At 36.7% G+C, this 16,895-nt stretch overlaps 1 protein-coding gene across 1 annotated transcript in view; it reads right to left on the bottom strand.

Annotated features, from left to right (window-relative positions):
* Positions 1 to 16,895, bottom strand: part of RGS12 (regulator of G-protein signaling 12) — a 73,494-nt gene that overhangs the window by 10,228 nt on the left and 46,371 nt on the right. The window contains exons 5-11 of the mRNA XM_009328817.1: positions 14,430 to 14,522; positions 13,104 to 13,247; positions 5,580 to 5,759; positions 4,183 to 4,336; positions 2,865 to 2,941; positions 1,225 to 1,425; positions 180 to 253 (exon numbers count right to left, since the gene is read on the bottom strand). Coding sequence (XP_009327092.1) covers positions 180 to 253; positions 1,225 to 1,425; positions 2,865 to 2,941; positions 4,183 to 4,336; positions 5,580 to 5,759; positions 13,104 to 13,247; positions 14,430 to 14,522 — 923 coding nt within the window. The remainder of the gene's footprint in view (positions 1 to 179; positions 254 to 1,224; positions 1,426 to 2,864; positions 2,942 to 4,182; positions 4,337 to 5,579; positions 5,760 to 13,103; positions 13,248 to 14,429; positions 14,523 to 16,895) is intronic.

The raw sequence follows: 16,895 nt of genomic DNA, 5'->3' as shown, positions 1-16,895 counted from the left end.
TCTAAGATGTTGCATTGCATGGCTAACTGGATTTTTTTTACTGGATTCAGACAAATTCTTTTCTGCATTGACTACTGTTCTGCTGCATGGGTAACTGACAGTATACTTTAGTGCACTTACAAAAAGTAAAATGGAAAATGGGGTGGAAAATGCCAGAAGATAGTATTTTTGACTCTTACCGAAATAAAGTGCGTTTTTCTAAACGTAGGTCCCGAGACTCCAGGATGCTACTGTCTTGATGCAATACAAGTGGCTACAGAGCACATGTCAGGAACAAAAGAAGAGAGAGCAAATTAATTTTAAAATATGTAAAAAAGAACAGCTGAGTGGTTAAAAAATTTTTTCAGATAACTCAGAAAATTATTAATATAGGTTGTATGTATTCTAGTGGATATTCATTTACAATACACCACATGATTAAAGTGTATTTTATTTTGGCTAGTTGTGACACAATGACCAAACTTCAGCTTCCACTGGAGTCAGCAGGTATTCAGGAACTCAGTGTTTTAAAACAAGCCTAGGTCCTTCTACTTAAATAAATTACTACATAGAATGATGCATTAGAAAACATGCAAGTTAACAGTCATTAAAAGCTTTAAAAGAACAGGCACATAACTATGCACATTCGTTGATTTTTGTCACTGTAATCATCTAGATTGATCATAAGCACAAATTTAAGACAATAAATGTTTCACATCCACAGCTTCTCTTTGAATTGGAGATACTTCCGTTGGAATAAGAGCCATCACCCCCCACCACCATAGACTGCTGCCTTGGAAATTTTCCTCAATATTAAAACATGTACCTTAATTCTAGCATGAATTCATCTCATTTCACCTCTGAACAACTGAATGTCATTATGTTTCTTTACTTTAATGAAGTACCATCTACCACAACACATTTGTTTTCTTTGTGGATACTTTCAATTAAGTACAATCTAACCATTCCCCTGGACAAACTACACGGACTAGATACCTAAATTAACTTATTATTATACGGAAATCCTTGTCATAAGCTCTCTTCTGCTTTCTGTAATGTGGATACCACAACAACAGTACTCCACCAGTTCTAGTTTCACTAAAATTCTCCTTCAATTAACTAGCATTGCCAATGTAAAGCTACAGGTAGAACCAGGAGATACGTGTTACTATTGAGAGAACAGAATTCCTTATTAGTAAAATGAGTATGAAAACGCTTTAAAAAAAGCACAGGAATATGCAATACCTTATCACCTCCAACTAAAAAAAGGTCCACTGCAGCTATGTTAATGCCATGTTTCTCGCAAAGCCCAGACAGCACCTCTTTGATAGAGAATCCGGATTTAACAGCCATTTTGCTGGACGAACCATCCGGAAGGTTTATACAGCAGTATTTGGAGGATTTCTCTTTATCTGGTACAAATGCAGGTAATCTTGAGGCTTCAGACTTGACAAGAGAAAGAAAAGTCAGTGCCCAATGGGAAAATTAGGAATATGCATAAACTTTTAGAGTCTGTACAAATCAAGCCAAGCCAAGAAGCATACTTTCTACCATGTTTACAGTTTAGAAATCCTTCCAAATATCACAAATATCAGATAAATTTAAATCCTGAAAAACACTGTTTGGATAAAAATAACAGCACTGCACAAATCTAAATGTATTTCAAGAACAGATGAAGCTTTAGACAGTGAGTGTGTAAAACCAGTTACAAGATTCTCAAACTATAGAACAGAACTCCTAATCAAAAAGTGTAACAAGTAAATAAAATCTTATTTAGCTTCCAAATAGTTAAGTGTCTATACTCAATAACAACCTGCTGATGTAAGAATTACCATTGGCACATTATGAATCAACATTTAAGTGATGAGGAACACCTTTAAACACCAGGTTCCTCAAACAAAATTTCCTCTTCTTTTAACGAATCTGAATGCTACACATACAAATACACCACAGAGAAATTAAAATTTTAAAATAATTCACTTAATGACCATGCTTTCTTTTTAATTAAAGGAAACAAGAAGTACAATGTTATGGGTTAAGGCTAAAGGGCACAGCATTAACCTTTATTCTACAGTAACACTATGACAAAATATCAAAAGTAATTTAACGAAAAGCTCACTTATAAGTTAAACGGACACTACAAAAATACTGTTTTCAACAGTCTTTCAGGGTACTCATCATGCTTTTTCTCTTCTCTAACTTGCTGCTGCTCATCCAAATAACAGTAACTTTCTGACTTAATCAGTTGGAGTGGGAAAGAAAAGAGGGGTTGTTGCTTTAGGGAGGCTTTGCGTTTTCTTAAGATAAGACTTCTGCAACAGAAATAAACATGACTGCCATGCTTGCTTCCCTGATCAATATTTGTAGCATAGGCAAAATTACACCAGTTGCTAGAATTTAGTCTACTAGAGTGATATCAAAACTACAGAAAAACTTTGAAAAATTTCCTTTTTTATATTCTTCTTCCATACCAACATAGTTAAAATAAATTTAAAGTATTATATTTACGTTCTATTATTAATACTGTTTTAATTTTGCATTTCATTAGTTTTACACTGCAAAGGTAGAACTTGATGGTTAGAAATCACAGCATCTTCAGTGATTTTTATTCTGGAAGTTTACTGGTGCCTGAAGTTAAGACAGACAAGACGCAAAGGATATCTTTCTGTTACAAGGACAAAATAAGAAGCAATATATGAACACAACCTCTATTACATTTCTAGTATTCTAAACCTGCTTAATATTACATCATGCCCTCTAACTGTATCACTTCAAGACCCTTTCTCAAAGTATAACTTCAAACAAATTACTTCAGACTACTTAGAAAATTAGTAATTCACTGTTTTCACTGCTTCCCCACTTCATTATTAAGAGCTGGCCATTACCAAGTCAAGACTAGCGGTTGATGACATGGAGCCTTGTGATTCCCGTCTGTATGATAATCCATTGGACTGAACAGAATCTGTTTGTGGAAAGAATCAGCAATCAGTAAAAAGGCTTATTTTTATTATTTATTATAATACAGAAAGCTATTTCAAGTATTAGCTCCTCTGGTCAGAAAAATACTTTTTTTCATTAAAGGAAAAGACACCAAATCTTCATACTGTGCACTGAAGCATGGAAAACCAAAACAATATTTGGTCAAGTATTTCTTGGTTATGTAACCCTTGAATAACAGTATTTGCATTTATATTAAAAAAAAAAAACAAAAAACTAAAAACCTTTTTTTAATCTTAAAATGTTTTTAAAAATCTAAAAATTATTCTTCCTCTTCTGAAATTTTGAAGGGCGATAAATATTTTTAAAAGTGCAAGTATGGTGGTGGAAAACTAAAATCTAAGACAATTACTACTCACTTTCAGAAGTTTAAGTCTATAATCTTAGCAAATGCCTCTGATGTCTTTTCACATACGAGTACAATGAGAACACTTAAACTATCCGTATGATCGAAGATATCTTGTGGGTCTGGGCCTTTACTAGAAAACAGAGAAGTAACAATATGGTCCAAATTTGGTGCTTCGGTGGAATTTCTCTATTATTTTTAACTCAATGGAATGAGTTCATGCAAAACTTTAACCTCTTCCTCTAGAGGCCATGTACAGGTGCTTTCATAGGGGAACTCTTCCTTAAACTCTCAAAAACAGTTAAGTAACAAAACAGCAGATTACAAGGGCTGTCACAACCCTGACTCTTCTTTTTTCATTTTAGTCAAGAAAGGTGGAAACAGGTAGCCAGTGCGTTCAAAAGTGAACATACCTGTGTGGTACTAATAAAAGAAAGAAAGGTATGATAATGCGGATGGAGGAATTTTTAAATAGCTATAATTATAGCTCTACTTGCATGTACAGCTCCTGAACTTCTCTGTAAAGATTTGAAATTATCTTACTATAAAAATAGTAGCTCTCTGCTTGAAAAAGCAATTGCCAGCACACAAAAATGCAGAGTCTACTGGAAAGCAGAAAAAGAGTCTCTTGGAAGTCAATGAAAACAAATGTAAATATTTTCATACTTTTATCTACTTATTTGTACATCTGCTTCCACAAAACTTCCAGTGATACTAGCCACGCTATGGCCTTCTGAGTTGACAGTTTCTTTTCCCACTGTCACGCCCAAGGATGCACTTAGATGCAAACTAAACACCATGAGATTAGTCACATCTATTGCTGAAACAACTTTGCAACAAAGTGGAATGTGAATACTCACCATTTGGATAATCTCCATTTTCTTTTCTCTTCTGTGATTTTCCCAAACTCTTACTTCTTGACCATGAGAAAAATGTTCCCCTTTTTTTCTTCTCAGTGTCCTCCTCTCCTGACTCTTCATTTAAAGATCTTCCTGACTTTGATTTACCACTTAACTATCACCAAAACACAATTAAATCATTGGTTGGATCACAGCTGTAAGTACATTACCTAAAATAAACCACACTCCTTCCCAAAACAAGAGTGTGACAGTCAGGTTAGCTTTCTTCTTTACCTGACTCACAAGTGTATATGCCAGCATCCCTCCCAGTAGCGATCAAAAAAAAAAACAACCCACCCAGTGCAAACAAAAAGAAATACATAGATGGAAATGTGCTACTTGGTAGGGAGTACAAAACAGCAGCTAGAAACAAGCCATGGAGAGCTTCTGCAAACATGAAAGAACTCTCCACAGCTCACCAGTAATGCCTCAGTTAATGTGGAAAGGCCATTTGCCTTGCTTTTAAAACACAGAATTTCATTTCGGTATTTCAAATATTTTTCCTAGGCTAGGCTTGAACATGAACTGCATTTAAAGACAATGACAAAGTATTGTTTAACATTTACAAGTATAATCAAAATATTTATTAGTGCTGAAGAATACAAACATCAGGAATGTTTGATATTAAACTAAACTTGCTTTTAACAAGCTACTATTCTTGTTAGATTATTAGGGTATTCCTTAAAATGCTACTTTTAAAAAGGTTCCTAGTAATAAAAATACGTAATAGCAGATGGGCTAATGTGTAGTGATTGACATGAAAAATGCAAAGTTATAATTTACCCATACAGTTATGTAATACTATGGTGGTATTATCTACATGAAGAAAAAATAAACTCTAAATAACGTTAGGAGATCAGTAAGACTACTGGTCTAATTTTTAAGCAACTGTATCTGTTACACACAGAATTATCTTAGTTCAGTAGGGGCTAAGAAATTTATAAGCTATCCTCTGCAAAGATGAGTTAGATTAGGTTAAGCCTTCTCCAGTAACTTCTGATAAAATGTCTGCTCTCAGCAAAGGTTAAAATATCACATCTTAATTCCCGTATTCAATCAAAATAAGCTTCTGAACTGATGCATTAAAATAATCCTAATTTTTTATTTGTACACATATATTTAAATAATAACAAAGATTTAAAATTAAATTCCGGAAATCAATTGCTAGAAATCTGATTCAAAGGCATGGATTAAAAAAAAGTATTTTCCTGAGTACATAAAGATTTTGTAATTCTATTTGCCAGCACCACTGAACAAAGATTCTAGTTGTTTTTTATATATTATCTTTGATCTTCTAAGAAACTTGAAAAACATTATTTAAGAACATAGTTTTCCAATAACAACAATACAAAGGTAACCTTTTTTGGTGTTGAGATATTGGACTTCTCTGAACTGATACTGTGTTTAGAAGTGGGACTGCTGGGAACACGCTGAGGATCTGGAAGAGGACGACCTTCTACTTCAGCTAAGATGCATTCTTGGTAAAGGGGGGATTTGAGAAAGCGAGTATAGCTGTCAAACTTCATCAAGTTAAATATCTGAAATTAAAATGCAATGGATAATGGTTACATAAGCTTAAATAATGCGTCAAGAAAATGAAGCTATTTCACAACAGCCAACTCCCACAAAATTTAGGACGTTAACCTGTAAACAGCAGTAGGCATGACTTTGTTTAGACCTGGTTAAATACACTGCCCCAATTTAAAGTGAAACATAATTTGATCTATTCCCTTAGTACAGGTTCAGAAGAATGCTATGATTTGTGCAAAGTGCATGAGAAGCTGAGATGCTGTAGAGTGTTGGCAACACCATGCTCATAGCCATCTTTTACTGCATTTATGCCTTTGTACCTTGTATGTGAAGCGCGTAGCAAGCTAGCCATTTTAAATATTTTTTAAAGATTATTACAACAGTGCTAGATGTTACAGGATTAAATTATAACAAGTGTGTTTTAAGGTAGCTGTGAACAAGAAAAAAGTTTATCGTCTAAATCTCAGGAATATGATATAATCACAATATGCAATAGTATGCAATGATACAAGATACACAAGGTTAATTACTGACGCGGGGAGGAGTGAAGAGTCCTTTACAGTAGTATGTAATGTTCATGTGCCCAATCATAAGGAAAAAAAAGACCAGTATCTTTGGAAGATTCAATAATCAAGGTGCTGTAAAATCAAGACCTTGAAAAAGAACAGTTTACATAAAATGGCTGCTCTGGGCAAGACCAACATTTATCTTTAACTACATAGGAAGGAAGCAGCTCTATACCAGGCCTGAAGCAAACGTCTGAGGCTAATTTAGCCAAAGCTAAATTTATGAAAGTAAAGGAAGAGAAGTTCATTCTTAAATGCTAAACAATGTTTGAATTTCTTGTTCCTTTTTTGCAAACCTGTAGGTTTTAAGTGAATCCATGCTTTTACCTTTATATCTTTCTCCAGTGATTCACTTGATCTGAAAAAACAGTATGAATGCCGCCTTCTTTGGACATGACAAATTCCCTACAAGTGAAGAACGCTATGCACCACCCAACTGGTATGGCATTCCCAAGAGTCTACAGGGATGTCCATCACTAAGGCACAGTGGCCCAGTTGCAGATGGAAATAATTTTTCAGATTGTGCAGAGACACACTTCTCAACAAGCATTAGCCCAAAGCTTTTCTGGCAAACAGCAGGATAACACAGAGAGAACTTGATCCTGCAGCGTCACAGAAACCTAATTCAAACCGAATGCTGACTTCCACATTCTTGCCTTCCCCCCGTATATTCCCTTTCCTGCTCAGGCGCTACCTGTCGTATTTGTTGGGCCTTGTAATGCACTGTTTTCCGCATGGTAAGCTATGGAAAAAATACTTTTGTAGGGTTAGTTTTGCCAGCTTAACACGCTGAAAATGGCTCAGCACAAATTCTGATGTGCCCTCAATGCGGTGTCAAAGAGACAATCCAGTGTCAAAGATTTCCCACTTGAAAAACTGCTCACAAAGGGGAATCTCTCTCTCACGCTATGAAAGATAAAATCCTTCTCTGACCACGGGTACACTGGCAAAATTCAAAAAGGCAACTAATTTCAGAGCACACGCAGTTTTCAGGCCAAGACTCAACAAATTATTCAGTATACACAACACACATAGCTTTGAAATGAAACGTTTCTTGAGTTCTGTTGAGCTCAAAGAATAACACTGTGGTGTGTTGCCAAAACAGCGTAAAATACGGAGGAGCAATTACAAATCAAAATGCCTCAATCTCAAGGACTCACAGATGCACTGCTGGTACAAGGTTATTGGGGAAAAATGGTAAGTACAGTCTGCAAACACCAACACAGATGCAAAACCCAAGCTAACTGAAAAATACAAAATACTTCACCTGTCCTTGAGGTTTTTAAGAAAATGAAACTTGAGGTTACACTCCTCAACAAATCACAATATTTTAAGGTAAATGCAATTTGTGATCCAAAAATGTAAGACACGATTCTACAGCACAGCTAACACTGATACCTTAAATTTAATACAGTTTCAGGATGGAAAACAAAGCTTTTCAGAGTTGTCTTCTGTCACTGAATCTAGCAGCAAAAGAAGGTAAAATTGTTATTCCATGCTAGGTAGGAAGAATAAAGGAAAATACTGCAGAGAATGAAGAGACACAAGGAGAGTTAGTGCAGAGATTAATTCTGCAGATTAAGTATACTTAATACAGCAAAAACTTTCCAACCTTTTAACTTTGCTGGACAGAGTGATGACAGCTTAACTAACTTACCTTGAGCTGATCATCATCTGCCCTACTATGTTGCTAGCCCACACTACATCCCCAATTTCCTATATTTAGCATTATCATCATATTAATTTACACATGTTAATAACTTCTGCTTATTTGGAAAAATCTAGCAGATGCTATTTCTTGTTCTTGCAAATGAGAAAGAGAAATACAGCTTATAAAAGCATAATTTGAACTTTACACATAAACAAGGGTAGAAAAACTTATATGCATTTATGCATCTCTACATGAAGTAAATGATATTTTATTCTTATTTTAGTACCTTCAAGTGACCTACACTGTCTTGGATCAGGAAACACTCAAAATGCTTGTTCTTATTCTATTATAAGAAACAGTGAAATCCTAACTAGGTATTTTGGCTGCATCCACACTGTCATATTACAACACCTCTAACAACAGGCTCAAGAGCAAATTTGTCAGACTATGGACAGAAAGCAACTTCCAGCAGCATTCCCAACAGGCAGTGCTTGAGAGGTAATGGCCTCAGCTGTGCTTTCCAAGGCACTTTCCCACACCCACTTCTGCAACTCCACCGCAGCTTTACAGCAACACTCCCAATTCCCCAGCATCATATAACACTTATCGGACGACTACCACAGATCAGCACCCTTGCACTCCATGCTCAGTGCTGAAATCTGAAAAATCTTGTGAAAGACCACAAATGCAGAGCCTTCTCCTTATTAAGATGGTGTCACCACCATGAGCTGAACTTTGAAAGTCTGTGGGTGTGTTGCAATAACTACACACACCTACAGTTCTGTGTTCCCGAGGTCATGCCACCCATCAGGACCACAAACTGACCCTAATACAGAACCACCACTTAGTGAAACCAAGCTATTAAGGGCCATCAAGGCAGTTGATTATCCAGCACCGACTCAGCCAGGAAGAATGCTATGATTTGTGCAAAGTGCATGAGAAGCTGAGATGCTGTAGAGTGTTGGCAACACCATGCTCATAGCCATCTTTTACTGCATTTATGCCTTTGTACCTTGTATGTGAAGCGCGTAGCAAGCTAGCCATTTTAAATATTTTTTAAAGATTATTACAACAGTGCTAGATGTTACAGGATTAAATTATAACAAGTGTGTTTTAAGGTAGCTGTGAACAAGAAAAAAGTTTATCGTCTAAATCTCAGGAATATGATATAATCACAATATGCAATAGTATGCAATGATACAAGATACACAAGGTTAATTACTGACGCGGGGAGGAGTGAAGAGTCCTTTACAGTAGTATGTAATGTTCATGTGCCCAATCATAAGGAAAAAAAAGACCAGTATCTTTGGAAGATTCAATAATCAAGGTGCTGTAAAATCAAGACCTTGAAAAAGAACAGTTTACATAAAATGGCTGCTCTGGGCAAGACCAACATTTATCTTTAACTACATAGGAAGGAAGCAGCTCTATACCAGGCCTGAAGCAAATGTCTGAGGCTAATTTAGCCAAAGCTAAATTTATGAAAGTAAAGGAAGAGAAGTTCATTCTTAAATGCTAAACAATGTTTGAATTTCTTGTTCCTTTTTTGCAAACCTGTAGGTTTTAAGTGAATCCATGCTTTTACCTTTATATCTTTCTCCAGTGATTCACTTGATCTGAAAAAACAGTATGAATGCCGCCTTCTTTGGACATGACAAATTCCCTACAAGTGAAGAACGCTATGCACCACCCAACTGGTATGGCATTCCCAAGAGTCTACAGGGATGTCCATCACTAAGGCACAGTGGCCCAGTTGCAGATGGAAATAATTTTTCAGATTGTGCAGAGACACACTTCTCAACAAGCATTAGCCCAAAGCTTTTCTGGCAAACAGCAGGATAACACAGAGAGAACTTGATCCTGCAGCGTCACAGAAACCTAATTCAAACCGAATGCTGACTTCCACATTCTTGCCTTCCCCCCGTATATTCCCTTTCCTGCTCAGGCGCTACCTGTCGTATTTGTTGGGCCTTGTAATGCACTGTTTTCCGCATGGTAAGCTATGGAAAAAATACTTTTGTAGGGTTAGTTTTGCCAGCTTAACACGCTGAAAATGGCTCAGCACAAATTCTGATGTGCCCTCAATGCGGTGTCAAAGAGACAATCCAGTGTCAAAGATTTCCCACTTGAAAAACTGCTCACAAAGGGGAATCTCTCTCTCACGCTATGAAAGATAAAATCCTTCTCTGACCACGGGTACACTGGCAAAATTCAAAAAGGCAACTAATTTCAGAGCACACGCAGTTTTCAGGCCAAGACTCAACAAATTATTCAGTATACACAACACACATAGCTTTGAAATGAAACGTTTCTTGAGTTCTGTTGAGCTCAAAGAATAATACTGTGGTGTGTTGCCAAAACAGCGTAAAATACGGAGGAGCAATTACAAATCAAAATGCCTCAATCTCAAGGACTCACAGATGCACTGCTGGTACAAGGTTATTGGGGAAAAATGGTAAGTACAGTCTGCAAACACCAACACAGATGCAAAACCCAAGCTAACTGAAAAATACAAAATACTTCACCTGTCCTTGAGGTTTTTAAGAAAATGAAACTTGAGGTTACACTCCTCAACAAATCACAATATTTTAAGGTAAATGCAATTTGTGATCCAAAAATGTAAGACACGATTCTACAGCACAGCTAACACTGATACCTTAAATTTAATACAGTTTCAGGATGGAAAACAAAGCTTTTCAGAGTTGTCTTCTGTCACTGAATCTAGCAGCAAAAGAAGGTAAAATTGTTATTCCATGCTAGGTAGGAAGAATAAAGGAAAATACTGCAGAGAATGAAGAGACACAAGGAGAGTTAGTGCAGAGATTAATTCTGCAGATTAAGTATACTTAATACAGCAAAAACTTTCCAACCTTTTAACTTTGCTGGACAGAGTGATGACAGCTTAACTAACTTACCTTGAGCTGATCATCATCTGCCCTACTATGTTGCTAGCCCACACTACATCCCCAATTTCCTATATTTAGCATTATCATCATATTAATTTACACATGTTAATAACTTCTGCTTATTTGGAAAAATCTAGCAGATGCTATTTCTTGTTCTTGCAAATGAGAAAGAGAAATACAGCTTATAAAAGCATAATTTGAACTTTACACATAAACAAGGGTAGAAAAACTTATATGCATTTATGCATCTCTACATGAAGTAAATGATATTTTATTCTTATTTTAGTACCTTCAAGTGACCTACACTGTCTTGGATCAGGAAACACTCAAAATGCTTGTTCTTATTCTATTATAAGAAACAGTGAAATCCTAACTAGGTATTTTGGCTGCATCCACACTGTCATATTACAACACCTCTAACAACAGGCTCAAGAGCAAATTTGTCAGACTATGGACAGAAAGCAACTTCCAGCAGCATTCCCAACAGGCAGTGCTTGAGAGGTAATGGCCTCAGCTGTGCTTTCCAAGGCACTTTCCCACACCCACTTCTGCAACTCCACCGCAGCTTTACAGCAACACTCCCAATTCCCCAGCATCATATAACACTTATCGGACGACTACCACAGATCAGCACCCTTGCACTCCATGCTCAGTGCTGAAATCTGAAAAATCTTGTGAAAGACCACAAATGCAGAGCCTTCTCCTTATTAAGATGGTGTCACCACCATGAGCTGAACTTTGAAAGTCTGTGGGTGTGTTGCAATAACTACACACACCTACAGTTCTGTGTTCCCGAGGTCATGCCACCCATCAGGACCACAAACTGACTCTAATACAGAACCACCACTTAGTGAAACCAAGCTATTAAGGGCCATCAAGGCAGTTGATTATCCAGCACCGACCTCAGCCAGGCAACACACCATTAGTATCTCAGCTGGCACACCTAGCTCCAAGGCGGCTTATTTTGGCAGAAGTAACTCTCATCCTGCTTCACCTAATTTCTCAGTGGGAGGAACAGGCCTGACTGAGCGATCTGATGGGAGAACTACAGAGGCATTTTGATAATTTGAGAGAAGCAGGTCAGGTCCAGACAGGCCACGTGACTGGGATTAGACCCACAGCAGCACTTCACATCAGCATTTTCACCCACCTTATGAGCCCTCCAACCTAAGGACGCAGCATTTTCAAAGAAGGAAGAAAACCTGCATCAGCCCAGCCACCAGACTCATAAGAACACCATCTCTCCACCAAACAACTGGGAGAGGATGAAGAGGAATTCAGGCATGGGCTCCACAAAGCCAAGATGACGAATGCATGAAAAAATCTCTGGGAAGATCATAGCTGGTAACTCCCACAGAAGCCTCAGGCCTTAGTAAGGTGCATGGGGGGTAGCTGTAATGCTAGAAGCTACCAGACCAGTGGTTAGCCTTACCTTCCTATCTCCACTTCACAGCTGGAGGAAGACACTATACCTACCTGCTCTTACGCCCCAAAAGCATGCGATCTGAGGTTGCACTAAGACGGTGACCTGCTTCATTTATGCAGTTAAAGCTATATCCTTGATTTCTAAATAACATGATCTCAAAATTATTTCTACTAATAAGTTATTAGGGTAGGAGTTACCAAAGAGATTACTTAGGAGAAAAAAGAAGAAACTTAAATTCTACAGAAAATGTGAAATGTACCCTGTTGTTACATAACTCTTCTGAACATCAAAAATTATTTAAAATGCATCCACTTCAGAGGTCTTCAGACACCAACAGTTTTAACAAGCTCTTTGACAGTTCTATTAAAGCACAAGGGAAGGACTCCTACAATACAACAGACATATTTTACAAACCACTTTAACCAAAATTAGACACTATTTGTGTACACAATTGTCCACTAAAGAAAAGAATAAGCAACCATATGCAAACACCATATGCAGTGTTGTTGCACCACATGGCATTATTTACTTGCACTAAACCTTCATTTCAATAATAGTATTTTTCAGATTTTTAGTTAATGACGATTTTCCACACATATGCAAATGTACAGAAAAAGTCAAGCAGCACTCCATTATACAGCCTCTCTCTATTCTGCTAGTAGAATCTATATGATCTTGACTGCTCTGTCTTTTTAGGCATACTAAAACATACAGCACGTGAAACTACTTTTATAGATTTTAAAGCACTTCAGAGGAAAAGATAATAGACATAAACGTACAACAGTCATGTTTTCTATGGTTACCTGAAGTTGCTGTTCCTTGAACATATCTGGATGTGGAGAATTGAGAATATCATCTGCCAACTGTGCCTGGCTATCAATATTAACTGGGGTTGTAGCTTTGCTACACAAGAACTTACTGAAGATCTCCCGAGCTCTGTAAGAAAGCTACAGAAAAGAAATGCTAAATGTATGTTTGCTTTGCAAGCATATTTTTATACAGGTCTTTTTTACACTAATATATTCCACACAAAAATATTCAGCTGCTCCAGTTTCCTTAATATATTAGCATTTTTCATTTAACAGCTTTTGTTAGTTTTAGGCATATAAAGAGGGTTTTTCCTTTAAAATTACAAATATTCATCAGATATTTCTTAAGCAGTAAAAGTTGCCATCAAAATAAAACTTAAAATAATCAAACTATGAAAATAGTAAAGGTGAAGCATGTCAAATTCTGCCTTGCAAAGGAGAATATATTTTTTTTAGATTTTTGACCTTTTACATAACAGTTACTATTTAAATAAATCCTCTAAGCTTCAATTTCTAGAATTTAGAAAAATGTAAACATATATTTGAATATTTACTGTTAAAAACATTCATGCTCTGTTTTTAACTTGTTTACTTTGAAACACCCACATTCTGGAAATAATGAAAAACACACCAAACTGATCTCAAAGCCCTTAAGAAGAGTGTTCAGAAAATACATTGTTCGAAGACAGAAGAAAATGGGAAAAACCTCAATGATCCACAAAAGAGCAAAGAGGGACTTGCAAGATGAAACCGTTTCCACAGTGTAAACCTGACTAGATTTGGCTGTGGTGTCGACAGAAGTGTTGCCAACCTGCACAAAATTTGAAATTCACCAAAACTGCCTGACCAACATAGGACTGTCTTAAAAGGATGAGATGCAGATTCTTATAATTTGTGAACACACATTACAGCAGCAGATATATCTAAGTTAGTTATAAACACATTATCTTGGCTACTGGAGGCAGTCTAGCTGAAAGAGCACAACAGAGGCTAATTTTCGCCTCTCCTTGACATGTTAAATTAACTTGCTCTGCACTCCCTTGCACTGGGCTACTGCAGCTAGCCATTTTTCAACATCCAGTATACCTTAGCTCATTTTCACAGAGCTACCTCTGCACTTTACTGCAGTCTAAATGTATCCAACATATTAAACATGGGACAGTACTCTCAAGGGATTGAGAAAATTAGACTGAGGCTCCGACCCTATTTTAGTAAAGTCACAGTACAAAGACCAAGCACAGCTCCAATAATTTCAATATCTTGAAGAAGTAACAATTTTTAGTAAGCAACGCCATATATTGAAATACAACGTTGACTTACCTCTTTTTTATCATGTGCAGGTACATGGTTAAAATATTCACAGGCCTGCCAAAATAAAATATTTTCTTCACTGAATTCTTTCCGTAGAAATTCCTAGGGGAAAAAATAAACAAATAAATAAATGTCTCATAAAGAAAAGAAGTTACTTGCCATTTCAAACAACATATTTATAATGCTTGGTAAGAATATTAAAGTTTGCATAATGGTAACATTTCAAACAGTCTCACAGCCCATTTTTCTTCTAAAGTAAAAATCAATACATGCCCAGTATATGCCTAGTGCTTCTCCTCTTTCTCATTTCTTTGTAAACGTATACAATTGAGACAAATCCATCAAGTTACAACCAAATCATTTGCATGTACAATGACGAAGTTTGAAACTTCATGTTAAGTTGTGTATAAACTAGTGAATAAACTTTTAATAAAAATTTAAATAATTTGTAACTACAGTTAAAAATTACACTGTAAACCGGCTGTCTTCAATTGCAGTTCTACTAGTATAATAGAGTAGGTGTTTATCGAGCAGTGTCCATAATCAATTCTGTATTCATTACAGCATCTTTTTGCATCACAGGGCAACTACAAAAAATCATTTATCACTGCTTGCCGATGTGGTTACATGGGTTCTCCTTGGAAAATGCATTCTTAGAGAAAAAAAAAATCTCCCACTACAACACACAATAACCAGAACATTTATATTACAGCGTCCAAATGAAGACTGGGACCCTATTCAGTTGGGAAATTGTAGAACCACAACTGTCCCTGATTCAAATACGTATAATTCAGTATTCTCTCAGCATATGTTTCTCAAAAGCATTTTAACCACTGGGGAGGTGGGGGGAGGATATAAAAAAAAATTAACTTGGTCCTCTAAAAAAATTATCTAGGCATTCATGCAATTGGAACAATGCTTGTTTACACTATAGAGCTTTAGATATCAGTGTTTAACTGGAAATTTTATTTTAAGTCAGCCCATAAGCCACAACCTTCACTCAAGTGTCACACTGGTGTCACTCAAGCTTCCTCAACATACAAGGCGGTCTCAGAAAGCAGTGTAAGAGGAATCTTCACAAAAATATTTAAAACTTAACTTTATTTGTGCTTTTAAAATTTACATAGAGTTTCGGGAGTCCAACTGTAAGAAAGCAATTGAGATAAACTACAATACAGGGAGTCTAAACCCACTAGCAATCTCTCAATTTAAACTAAAAGTTCTTCAGATACCTAACGTGAGACACCAAATGCTTAAGACAATTGAGAGAGTAGTCAGGGAACCTTTCTGCATGTTACATGTAATTACAGATTAAAAGAGAATCGAATTAGTGAGCAGGAACTGGAACCCAACTGCCTACTTCCCCGCTTAGTGTCTTCACTACAAATCTATAGTCAATCTCCTGCTTGCTTGCTTTCTGGCCATGTGATTTGGGCACAGCTGGCTGCACAATAATTCAGCTTCATCAGGAAGACTGACTGGTGCCCCAGTTGGAACATTATGTAGCCTTGCAGTTGTCACACATGGCTGGGAAGCTGGAGATGTTGGTTTGAACCACCTGACAGGGGAACTTGCAATCAGGTCTCTCACTTTCTGGATGACTGCTCTAATCAGCAGACTTATGCAAAATGTGAGTATTTGCAAAACATGCAAAATCTCTTCTTCTTAGAGAGTAATTCCTGCTCTGTGACAAAGCTCTCCTCAGGAAAGGCCTATGCATGCTGAATCCCAAATGCACCAAGATGCTTACTATGCAATCGTAAATTAAACGCTGATGCTCCAATGTTCTTGAATACTGGCAGAAATCTGTACCTTTTGGCTAGTTATAGGTGACGCCCTTCTCAGTCCGTGGGCTTTCTGAGCTTCCCTTTGAAGGAATGTTAACCTATCACTTGAAAAGGCATTTTTTTTAGGCACCATGACTCTGCTTTGTGCCAGACTCCAAGGCTTACACTCTTAAGTGTACGTAAGTAAGTTTACTGGTGGCTTAAAAGTAATGAGAAAAGACAACTAAACTTTCAGTAGCACATTCCCAAACTATGTAATTTTTCAGGTGGATTCTAACATCAGATCAAAATTGTAATTTTTCTTTCACTCTGAGGAGAAGTCTCAGTATCTAAGCAGAAATGCTAATAACTCTTAGGCTACTCTACTAAGAAAAATGAAAAGACAGGGAACATAATATCCAGGATATATTATTTTGTTTTCATCTTCTCTGTTTCCTCAAACAGGTGTTCACTGTTAAGGTGGTTTTTTGGGTCCCCACACCATTTAATATGGAAGTCTGCTTAGTAATCATTTGATATTTTAATGTACTGTCGTATCAAGTAAAGGAGTCCAATAATCTACATCTCTCGTACCATAGGTTTCTTTATGTCCTGTTCATGAAAATTATTTGGGCAGCACAAAATGTCCTTGTGATTCAGAATCAGCAACAGACTTTCAGTGCAACAATGCAGAAGTGTATAAACCTCT

The sequence above is a fragment of the Pygoscelis adeliae genome, unplaced genomic scaffold (genome assembly GCF_000699105.1).
Source record: "Pygoscelis adeliae isolate BGI_AS28 unplaced genomic scaffold, ASM69910v1 Scaffold66, whole genome shotgun sequence".
NCBI classification, from domain to species: Eukaryota; Metazoa; Chordata; class Aves; order Sphenisciformes; family Spheniscidae; genus Pygoscelis; species Pygoscelis adeliae.
Note: the sequence above shows the minus strand (reverse complement) of the source record. Positions and strands in the feature narration are given on the sequence as shown.